Source organism: Myotis davidii, unplaced genomic scaffold (genome assembly GCF_000327345.1).
Source record: "Myotis davidii unplaced genomic scaffold, ASM32734v1 scaffold217, whole genome shotgun sequence".
NCBI lineage: Eukaryota > Metazoa > Chordata > Mammalia > Chiroptera > Vespertilionidae > Myotis > Myotis davidii.
In genome coordinates, this window is record NW_006290034.1 from 9,472,003 (window position 1) to 9,483,730 (window position 11,728).

Consider the following 11,728-nt stretch of genomic DNA (forward strand, 5'->3'; position numbering starts at 1 on the left):
CCCTGAGCAAGGACAGGTTAAAACCATTATTTTAACATTAACTGCTTTTTTAAAGACCCCTCCTTTATCCACAATTAGGGCATTGTAACAACTTTTAAAGGTTATGTGAGTAGAAACGTTACACCATGAACTTCATTGCAGAGTAGTAAAAGGACTATTACACACTGTTAGTCAGAGAATATAATCTGAGTATGATGTAAAGTCCTAATTGTTCAGTTTGGAACATTCGTATTTAACAAACTTATATAATTCTATGTGAGCTGTATTTTAAGCACTTATTAAATATTAACGATTTGGTTTGCACCAGTCCTATGAAGTAAATATCGTTATCCCCAATTTTATAAAAACACTTGCTCACGGCCACACCACCGATAAGTGGTCGAGTGGGATTCAAGCCCAGGCTGGTCTGTCCTGGCTTTTAACCATCACATATAGTGACCGTCTGGGCTTCCGAGTACAAAAGGGGTTCCCTGGCCCTTGTCAACTGCCTGGGATGAGCCCTCCCCCACCCCATGCTTCAGTCATATCAAAACACACATGCTGCTTGTTCTTTATCCACACTCTGTGTGCCCACCCCCAGGGAAGCCCCATCCCTCCTCAGGCCTAATGTCCATCCCCCAGACCGGCTCCAATACCACCCCTGAAACTCCTCCTTTCCCAGGAGAGCGCACAAGGCAGGAACTGGGACACACCCATCTCTGCAGCCCCAGCACCCAGCTGGGAGACCGGCATAGTAGGTGCTCAAACCTGCTTGCGTAAGGCACTGAGAGGGAGGAGCAAGGAGGACATAACAGGCCTGGCCAATGTGGCTCAGGGACTGAGTGTTGACCTATGAACCAGGAGATCACATTTAGGTTCCGGTCAGGACACATGCCCGGGTTGCAGGCTCAATCCCCAGTAGGGGGCGTGCAGGCGGCAGTTGATCAATGATTCTCTCTCATCATTGATGTTTCTATCTTTCTCTCCCTTTACCTTCCTCTCTGAAATCAATAAAAAAAAATATATATTTTTTTTTTTTAAAAAAGGAGAAAGTAATGAAAGTCTGGAAGTGGAAACAGCTACTTAGCAGTAATGCAGACATGCCCTGTCTGCAGACAGAGCAGGACCCCAGCTCAGTGACTCCAAAGAGATGTACCTGGAGTCGCCATGACAATGAGGCTTGGGCCACCTTCAGGGCTCTCGCCATCATGTTCACTCCACCTCTGAACACCCAGCGGGCAGCAGCCACATGCACACGGGGTAGGAGAACCACAGGTTCTCCCAAAAGAAAGCAGGGGCTAATCCCTCTGAGGGATGAGGCAGGCTGCCACTTACCAGACTGTGTGACAAGGAGAGCCACTGTCACGTGCCCTGGACTCACAGACGTCGAAGAAAAAGCCCCCAGCATTCCCAGTCTGCTAGGTCAGCAGCAAGAAATGCAGAAAACAGACTTGGCAGCATCCCAAACGTATTAAATATTCATCCTGACCGCCCATCAGTAAAATCCCAGCAGAATACACCCTGACAAGTGGGCCTTCCAGACCGGAGGCTGTACTCCGGGAGGCTTGGTTATTGCTTTGTCGATTTTAATGTGCAGTATTTAATAGCCAGACCCAGGCATGGTCGTAAACATTTGGAAAATGAATGCTGACATTTCCTTTATTGCTTCTGTATTTAGGAATGTGCAAGGGGGGGGGGGCGCTGATGCTAAAGAAAATCAGAAGAAAGCAAAGCAATGCTTCAAAATTAAAAGAGAACAGAACTGACTAAGAACTAAAAATTGAATATGTTGAACCGGCTTCAAGTCCTGCCTTAAGTGCCCCTTGGAGGTCACTGCTATCCATGGGAGTGAGGCTGAGCACAACCCACAACAGAATGGGGGCGACGCATTCCTGGAGGATTTCCTCGGGACGTGCATTCCGAACCAGAAGCACGCCTGCAGAATGGTCAGTAACAGACCCACACCAAATGGACGGGGTGCCACCCCGCCAGAGACTGTGATGGATCAGGTCCCTGTGATGCAGCCAGCTCAGCAGGTAGCTCTGGCCAGGGCTGGCCTGGGCACAGGCCACAGGGAGCCTTCGTGAGAGCTGATGGCGTCGGCAGTGGAAGGCGGATAAATGGACCACTGGGCCAACGGTCCCTCGGTTCCTACTTAATTCTTTTGGAATGAGAATATACAACAAAATATTCTGAAAAGTGGGGGGTGGGCAGGCAGTGGGGGACCTTCCTATGGAAGACACCAGACTAGGGAGAGCAGAAAGAAGGGAAGCCAGTATTGGCTCTGAGCTCCGGTGTGCCCAAGTCTTAGAGCCATCTTGTGGCAGAAATTAGAAGAAACAGAGGAGTTGAAGGAGGCACAAATTAAACTCCTACACCGACACCATTGGCAAGCTGCGCCTCAAGGAACCTCTACCGGTACCCTGTGACCCCAACTTAAAAAAACAAATTTAAATGTTTGTGAAAGGAGATCAGGAAATTAGGGGTGGTAAACCAAACAGAATAGAAATTGAAGAAAAGTACATGGTACCCAAAAAGGTTCCTGAGAAGATTTTTAAAAAATGTCTACTCTAGAAAATACCTTAAAACTGTATAATAAAATTAAGAGCTTGGACCTAGTCGGTTTGGCTCAGTGGATAGAGCATTGGTCCCCAGACTGAAGGGTCCCAGGTCTGATTCCGGTCAAGAGCATGTACCTTGGTTGCAGGCTCCATCCTCTACCCTGGTTAGGGTGCATGCAGGAGGCAACCAATTGATGTTTGTCTCCCTCTGTCTCTCCCCATCCCTTCCACTCTCTCTAAAACATCAATGGAAAAAATATCCACGGGTGAGGATTAACAACAACAAAAAAAAAAGAACCTGGACTCTGGAGCCAGACTGCCGGTCTGGATGTGAATCTTGCCTCTGACTGCGGATCACTGGATAACTTAATCAACCCCTGTGTCAGTGTCCGCATCTACAAAGTGGGGGAAACAGCACCCCTCATGGCACTGCATGGGTAAGTGAGGTTTTACAGGTAAGGACTTCGGGATGGCGATGGCATATCAGAAATGCAGAGGACGTGTTAGCTGCTAGTGTTGCACCAGGCCTAGGACTCCTTACGTCAGCCATCTACAGAGAGTGCCTTCTGTAAATGAGACTGCTACAGGACACAGAGGAGTAATTTCTGATGACACAGCCTTAAAAAAGGTCAAAGTCCCCTTTTATACCAACTGCTTTTTACTCAGGCACACCTGCGTTCCAGTCCCACCTTCCCACTCACTATTTCTTGGACTTCAGCAAGCCTCCCTGAGTCTCAGTTACTCCCTTATAAATGGGAAAGTGACAGCCCTGGCTGGTGTGGCCAGTGGTTGAGCATCAACCTATGAAACAGGAGGTCACAGTTTGATTCCTGGTCAGGGCACATGTCTGGGTTGCAGGCTCCATTCCCGGTAGGGGGCATGCAGGAGGCAGCTGATCAATGATTCTCTCTCTCTCCCCCGTGTTCCTCTCTGAAATCAATAAAAAACATATTAAAATATAAATAAATGGAAAATCAGCACCTTCCTCCCGCGGTGCAGTGAAGATGAAGGAGGTTATAGTCACCACGTGTCTACATGGCCGCGGCACAGTCAGCCTCTATACTTTTCCACTTCTGTGTCCCCCAGATAAAAGCTCCAGGGCCAACCAGAGTGGGGGGGGGGCAGGGAGGAGCAAACACAAACACGAGGCTCCCTGGAACATATTAAGTGCTAAGTGCATCAATATTACATAAAGGGGAGACAGTAACACTTAAGGGATGCACTCTCCCGGTGCCTCAGCCACGCCCGGGAATGTGCGGACGGGGCGCCGACTCGATCCCCACGGCCTCCCCAGGGCCCCGAGAGGCTTAACTGGGCACCTCTGGGCACGGGCCTCGCCACACACAGCCCGGCACGATGTCACCGCACACTTTATAGAGAACACAAATGACTCAACCTAAGCCACACCCGACACAGTCCTCGGAGCAGATCCTCAGCCTCCAGCCACTTCCCAGGAGGCACTGAAATGGTACCATGGAGAGTGGAGGTATCTGGGCATCAGAGACCCGGGCTTCAAGCTCAGTTCCAACGCCAGGCTCCCACGTACCAGCCTGGCCTGCCCCCCTCGAGGCTCCTTACACCTGGCGCCTCGGTTTCTCCTGGGGAAACCATCTGGGGAAACAAACAGTTCCACGCTTTCACTGGTGGATGGAATGAAAAGAAAACAGAAGTACAGGGTGGGCGATTCCCTGCCTTTGAGGGCGGCAGAACCATGTGCCGGCGCTGCAGCTCACACGCCCGCCCCGGGGGCCAGGAGACCATACGAGAGGCAATTACTATCTCCTAGTCACTCAGTAAGGCAGACGAGTGCGTCCCTGAGCACTTCCCACACAAGGGCTCACAGGAAATGGGTCTCTGCTTCACCCTCCATTAACCTGAAAACCCACTTAAGCAGAACAGCCTCTTCCCCGAGCATCTTGTCATCCAGGTTTAGGCTCTAATTGGCCAAGGATCGGCCCCTTTGTTTATACGACTCATTTGTTCCAAACTCGGGGGCACAACAGACTCCTTATGGGGTTAGGAGAGGTGAAGGGTAAATTCAGACATTGCCCTCTGTAACCCCGCACTGCTGCAAACAACACTGTGACCATCTGAAGCAGCCCAGCAGGCCGGGTTGGACACTGACCACGGCCTTGAGCGGAAAGAAAAATCCTTTGTGCAAGATGTTCAACCCATCTTTGCAAAGTGGGTAGGTCAGAACATCAGAATAAAGTCTTTGCAAAGTCACCTGCCACCCACCCTCACCGTCCACTGCATGGGTGGGTGCCCGAGCTCACCTGTTCAGGGCCCAGCTCAGAGGGAAATAGGACCATGGCCTGGGCTCCACCCTCATCCAGCTTCCAACATAGCGGCAGACCAGACAGACTCCGAGGAAACCATGGGCGTGGCATGCACTTATCCGCTCCCGTGTTAGGGGCAGGGCTTGATGAAGGTGAGAGTATTCACAGGACCCCCTACCCCCCACCCCGACTAGGCTCCTCACCACCTACTGAGAGAGACTCAGCCCCATGGAAGAATGAAGCTCAAACTCGGCACAAGCAGACAGGCCTGGGGTCAGGACACCAGCAGGAGAAGGGCAGGCAAGGGTGCAAATCCTGTCTCCACCCCCCACCAGCTATGCGGCCCTGTGCTGGGCAACCTTTCCTGGGGTGGCCGGGATATCTGGTAAAATAACCAGCCTAAGCACCTAGCACAGAGCAGATGCTCAGCAGGGTCCCCCTTCCTTCCTCACTCGGGGTCCCTGGTCTGCAAACAGGGGTGGGCACCGTGTTCGCACCGCTGTGGCAAGGATACAGGAGATGACATGAGACAGAGCTTCTAGCAAAACAGTTGGCCTGGACACTTTCACCAATGCCAGTGTCTCAACACACGGGTGTCCGGCCGGGACGCAGCTCTAGAGTAAAGGGATATAAAGACGTGACAACTAAAAGGGATGCGTGGTCCCGGCTGGACCTGGTTAGGAGTTGGGAAAGTGTCAGCGACGTCCTGTAACCACGTGTCCTTGTTCTTAGGAGGTTCACGCTCAAGTATTTAGGAGGAAGCGCCCTGATGGCACCAACTTACCCTCAAGTGGTTCAACAACAACATACCCACCGAAGGAGAAGACCAACATGGTAAGACTAACAACTGGCCAAGAGAAGGGGATTCGTTCTTTCAACTTCCTATGGATTTGAAATTTCTCAACATCAAAAGTTGGTAAGTCAAAGCGGCCACACAGGGGACTCAATGCACACGTTTTATTCCCTCCCGCGTCTCACCCAGCGCGAGCTCGGCTGTGCCCCTACCTGGCTGCAGCACCTTGATCTCCAGCAGGTTGGAGGTCCGCTCGGCCAGCCGCGTCCAGGAGTTGTTGTAGTTCTGCCGCCACAGCTCCGCCACGCACTGGTACTTGCCCGCCTCCGTGTCGCTGGCTCGGCTGATGCTCAGGCGAACGTTGTTGCTGGACTCCACCTTTTCAATGGCCGTTCGGGTGCGGAAGCTGGAGGACCTGTCCCCCCACTGGACACCTCCATCCCGAGTGAAGGTCACCAGGTCGTGGAACTCGACGGTGCCCACCGGCTGGAACCGCCAGGTGACTGACACAGGGACCCGGGCCCGGTAATGGGGTTTGATGATGCACTGCAGGTCGAAGGAGTCGCTGTAGGTCACCCCCGGCGTGCGGGAGATGGCTGTGACCGCGAAGCCCGTTTCTGGAGAGAGAACAGACAGGCGTAAGCCAGGAGTCACTTAGTCCTCTCAGGGGGTGATGCGGCGACGGGGGTCCTGGCAAAAGCTAGCAGGGCAGAGCAAAGGCTCTCGGGTCTGTTTTGATGCCAGGCCAGGATTACGTTAGCTATCATGTGGAGGCACAGACTCACAGCTCATAAGACCCCACAGAGAGAGATCGGGCAGCCCCCTTGAGCAGTATTACTGATCCCGGCTGACAAAGCCCTCACGATGGCCTCTCAATGGCCATTCGTGCTTGAAAGCTGGAGGACCTACCTGGATTTGCAGTCCATCAGCCCCCACTGCAGGGCTGTTCCTAAAAATCTTGGGATTCCATGCTAACGCAGGAGAAAAAAGCCCCAAAGCTATTCATGTGCTGTCATTTACTTAAGGCTGAAAAGGTGGCCTTACTCCAGGGAACCCTCCCGTTTTCTTCTGTGCCACACCCTTGGGCCACTATGATTATGGCTTTAGGCAGAAGTGCCCCAGGTGTGGCGAGCAGGTGAGCAGAGCCAGGCTCCTGAGGTCCCAGGTTAGAACCTCTTGGTGACTCCCGGCTGTGGGAACCACCAGACACGTTAATCTTTGCATGAACCCATTTTACAGATAGGGAAGTAGAGGCAGAGAGAAGTTAAGTAACTTGCTCAATGCCCCACAGCTAGGAAGTGTTAGAATCGGGGACAGCCTGGAACTGTAAAATTACTTCTAGAGAACAACCCTGACTAACCAGCCCTACTCCTTGATACTCCTAACCTCACAGGACAGGAACAGCTACCACTGTTGGACACCGGAGCTTTTCTCACAGGTTCCATGTCCACAGGTGCCCACGGTGCTGAGCGTAGGCACGGGACTGAGCTCATCAGAAACCTCAACCTCTGGATGAAGCTTCTAGAGACAGAAATCAGAGCTGTATGGGGACTGCAGAAAGCACGCCAATCTCTGGGATAAAGCTTTTAGAAAGTAAACGGCATTCTAACCTGGGGATTAGAATGGGGGTGGGACATGGAATGGAGGACTCTGTGGGGAGCAAACCCTCTCAGGGCTGCATCTTTACCGAGGTGTATTCAGGAGCACCAGCAGCCCCGCCCGGGGGGAAGGGGCAACACGGCCTCAGAGAGTGGGACCAAATCTCCAGGACAAGAGACAGCAGAGTCTCCTGATGACAGCAGACCGACGGGAGGAGCTACCTTCCCAGCAAAGCAGCAGACGCCTGCCTCTTACAATGCTCCACACGGATCTGATTAGGCAGATACGTGTTGATGGAAGCCTCTTTAAGGACCCCATGAGGAGTCCATCTAATCTTTGGTTTTAGTAAACCTCACGGTATCCTTTAACTTCATGCTAATGAGGAAATCGCTTTCTTAAGGAGGGGCCTCAGCACAGGCTTTGGAAAAAATTAAGATAGATGGCTGGTTTCCTAGGTTCAGGCTGTGGGTCTGGCATTTAAAAGCTACAGCCCTGAGCAAATCAGTTAACCTGCCTCACTCAGGCTCCTTGTAAAATGAAAGTGTCTACCTCCTGGCCAGTTGCTCAGACTTAGCCCGGAGCACAGTACAGCCCGGAAGAGACATAAGCCACAGGCTCACCATCCTGTCTGTCCACACTCAGAATCAAGGTGATCCCCTGCCCTTGTCCGCCCTGCTCTGAACCTTTCGGGAAGGCTGGGCACTGGGCAGCACACAAGGGGCGGAGGAGAGCCTGGGGGCAGAAGAGCAGCTCCGTGGGTGTGCGCCTGCTCTTCAGCCAGTGTTGAAGGTGGCATATCCTCTACCCGGGGCCACCATGTCCTGCTGAGTGGCCTCGGTCCTCTGGCCAGAATTCTTACAGCTTCACTCCCGCCACCCAGACCCATGAGTGGTTAAAGTCACCGGCCCCAAGGCCCCGCCACACATCGATGGTCCCTTCAGCCATGCCCACACTTCCATAGCGGGTTCCTTCCATTAAACTCTTTGAAGGTGCCCTCTGTTTCCCAGCAGGACTGACCGATACAGGTCAGGGGAGGGCTCCTGACCCAGGGACAGTCTCCCCAGCGACCCTGCAGAAGGACTCCCAGACATTCACTTACCGAGAGCCGTGATGGAGATGGGGGTGCTGGCCCAGCGCTCCCCCACGACCTGCCACTCTCCGTCCACGGCCCGCACCCACTCGGTCACGTGGCACTCGTACTGGCCCTCGTCCTCCTTCCTGCTGTGGAAGATGCCCAGGCTGAAGGAGTTGGGCTGCACCTGCTCCATCTGCACGCCCCCGAAGTTGCTGCGCTCCCAGTAGGACGCGCCCGGCTGCACGGTGCCGTCCCGGTCCAGCCCCCCATTTTTTTTCTTTTCATCAGCCTGTCGAGCTGCCAGATGACGGAGAAGCGGCCCTGCGACCTGCCCGCCGTGCGGACGCTGCAGGAGAAGCGCAGGTGCTCGCCCTCGAGGACCACGCTGGCATTGCTGGCCACCTCCACGGAGATGCTGCTCTCTGGGGACAGAGAGAGAGCACAGCTGGGGCCTCGGGTCTCCACCGTGCCCTCCCCGCAGACGAGAAAGGAGGATGGGTGCGGCATCACCTGCTGCAGGCACGGTGGGCCTTGGAGGCTGAGAGCCCTGGCCCTGGCTGGTTCGGGGCACTGATCCCAGGATTTGGGTCTGATCACCTAAAAGCCTGTGCCGTGTGCAGAGGACCAGAGTAATGAGGGTCTAAGACAGGGGTGGGCCAACTTTTTGACTCGAGGGCCACAATGGGTTCTTAAACTGGACCGGAGGGCCGGAACAAAAGCATGGATGGAGTGTTTGTGTGAACTAATATAAATTCAAAGTAAACATCATTACATAAAAGGGTACGGTTTTTTTTTTGTTGTTGTTGTTGTTGTTGTTGTTTTTAGTTTTATTCATTTCAAACAGGCCGGATCCGGCCCGCGGGCTGTAGTTTGCCCACGGCTGGTCTAAGACCTGGGCTATCTCCCTTCCCCAAGAAATATAACTGCCCTGCCGGTGTGCTCAGTGATTGAGTGTCGATCCAGGAAACAAGAGGTTGCTGGTTTGATTCCCGGCCAGGACACACGCCCAGGTTGTGGGCCCGATCCCCAGTAGAGGTGTGTGCAGGAGGCAGCCAATGGTGTTAGGCTGATGGTGTTTCTCTCTCACCAATGTTTCTGTCTTTCTACCCCTCTCTTTTCCTTTCTCTCTAAAAATCAATTAAAAACAAATACAACCAATGCCATTAAGCTTAGGGCATAAAACAATGTATCGGGTTCTTTGTTCAGCTGGGGTTCCAGGCTCTTCCATTTGGGTTTCTATTGGGTTGAATCCTTTGGAAATTCCACTCCCACCCTTGGTGCTGTGGCTGACATCCGATCAATGAATCTCTCTCATCATTGATATTTCTATCTCCCTTCCCCTCTGAAAACAATAAAAATACATTTTTTTTAAAAAGTTTGGGATAAGGAGTCCACTCCCTTCACTGCTTGGCTAACTCACTTAGCTATATGAACTCATTAAATCAAACTATTTAAACTCTACTATAGACAGGGAGAGTGTTATACAGTTTTTTAAAGATTAAAAAGTAAATGAGACCATGTATATAAATCACTTAAAACATACTAAGTTTTCAAAAACTGGTCACTGTGATCAGGATTGATTTTACAGTCCCCCATAACTCTTGGTTTTTGCAAACATCATAGATATTCCAATCTACTTTAATCATGAGTATATTATTTTGTACAGTTATCTATATTGAGTTCAAAAAGCCATAATAAGTATAAAAGAACACAAAATACTGTAACTAATTTGGTTCCAATTTTCTGGGCACCCCCCCCAACATTTTTTAATCAATCATCAATTTTCAATCACTCAATACAATCAAGTCCCAGATTAAGAGGCACACCCAGTGGGAAACACACCCGTACCCAGGACCATGCATTTGAATCAACCCTTGCTCCCTGGATTCCCCCACAGGCAGAAACAGGTGCAGATGAGCACAGAATTGATTGGGAGAGTCCCCTGCGTGGACTCTGGTTAAGGTGAGTAGGCCTGCTCCTCAGTCTGGGTCGGCTTGTTTTACATGAAAAAAATAAAACAAAAACAGGTCTGCACAAGGGGACTAGGAATGCTCCCAGGAGGGCAACCTCCCCAGGAGCCATCCCAACAGACTCAGGGCGATGATAAGACTCCCGATGAGCCCGCATCCACAGCACTGCTGGCTAAAAGCAAGGGTGTGGAGGCAGGACGCCTGGGCCCAATTCGGCAATCTTGGGTCCTTACCTAATCCCACCCAAGCTTCGAAATCTCATGTGCGAAATGGAGATGCTAACAGTTTCTACTTCTCAGGGTCATGACACTGAGTGTTAGATGAGGTCGTTGTTTTTCATCTCATCATTAATAGCAACAAGATTCCTCTTTGGATTAAAGACTCATCCCCAGTGTTATCGATTCCGAGTGAGGACAACTTCAGCATCCAGGGGAAAAAATCCCTTTTCAGGCCTTCATCAGAAGAACGACATTGCAGGGTGTCACCCTCGTCCCCTATTGTCACCCCAATGGACTCTCGTGTAAGCCCGGCTTGTATTGTGAGGGCTGCTGGGGGTGCGTTGTTATTCTAGCAAGCCTGGAAAACTGCACAATTAGAACTTGGGGCTGTGAGAAACCACACCATTCCAGCAGCCCAGGCAAAGACAAATACAGACACTGCCCAGTTAGACTATTCACCGGTGTTGTTGGGCCTGAGAAAAGGACGCCGACAATTTAAAACACTCTGGATCGAGTGCCAACCTGGACACAGGACTCATGAGAAGCCGAGGGCATGTCACAAATGAACTTTCAAACCAGGAGGCTGGTGGTATAGCACAGGCTAAGCGCAGAGCAGTGGACATGGGTTAGAAGCAGAGATTTCTACTGCAGCGCAAGCTCAACCTCTGACGGGACTGGCTCAGCCACGGCTCTGGGTGGTGCTCTGGCTTCTTCCTTCACAGGACGGATACGATATTGGCTCTACGGGGACTTGAGGGGGGAAGCGGGGAAGATGATAGATGCAGAAGCACTTTGAGGCTCTTGGGAGGAAAAGCGCCATTAAAGTCCAAGGTATTACCATCATTACCGACGTGATCGTTTGCTTTGGTAGACTTACCCAAGTGGCCTTGGGGCAGGATCTGGTGGTTCTGGGGGACTTTAACTACCCAGTCATCTGCTGGAAAAGCAATACAGCAGGCCACAGATCATCAAACACGTTCTTGGAAGGGGCGGGGGGAAATCTCTTAGCACAAAAGATAAAGGAAGCAAACAGCGTGGCTGCCCTTCACTGGATCCTTATGACACAACAAGGAATTAGTTGCAGATTTAAAAGCAGAGAGTCCGTGCATGGTTAAGGCAAACACTGACCAACAGGAAAATAGTAGAGAAAGTGGTCATTGGATTCCACAGCTTCAATCCTACAAATAGTCTGCAAGCACCTACCCTATGCAAAGCACCATGCTAGGCATTGCGGGGGGGGGGGGGGGGGGGGGG

At 51.7% G+C, this 11,728-nt stretch overlaps 1 protein-coding gene across 1 annotated transcript in view; it reads right to left on the reverse strand.

Moving 5' to 3' along the window:
* IGSF3 (immunoglobulin superfamily member 3) overlaps positions 1–11,728 on the reverse strand; it is a 90,355-nt gene that overhangs the window by 20,308 nt on the left and 58,319 nt on the right. The window contains 4 exon segments of the mRNA XM_015563477.1: positions 5,825–6,229; positions 8,311–8,553; positions 8,556–8,708; positions 11,352–11,411. Coding sequence (XP_015418963.1) covers positions 5,825–6,229; positions 8,311–8,553; positions 8,556–8,708; positions 11,352–11,411 — 861 coding nt within the window.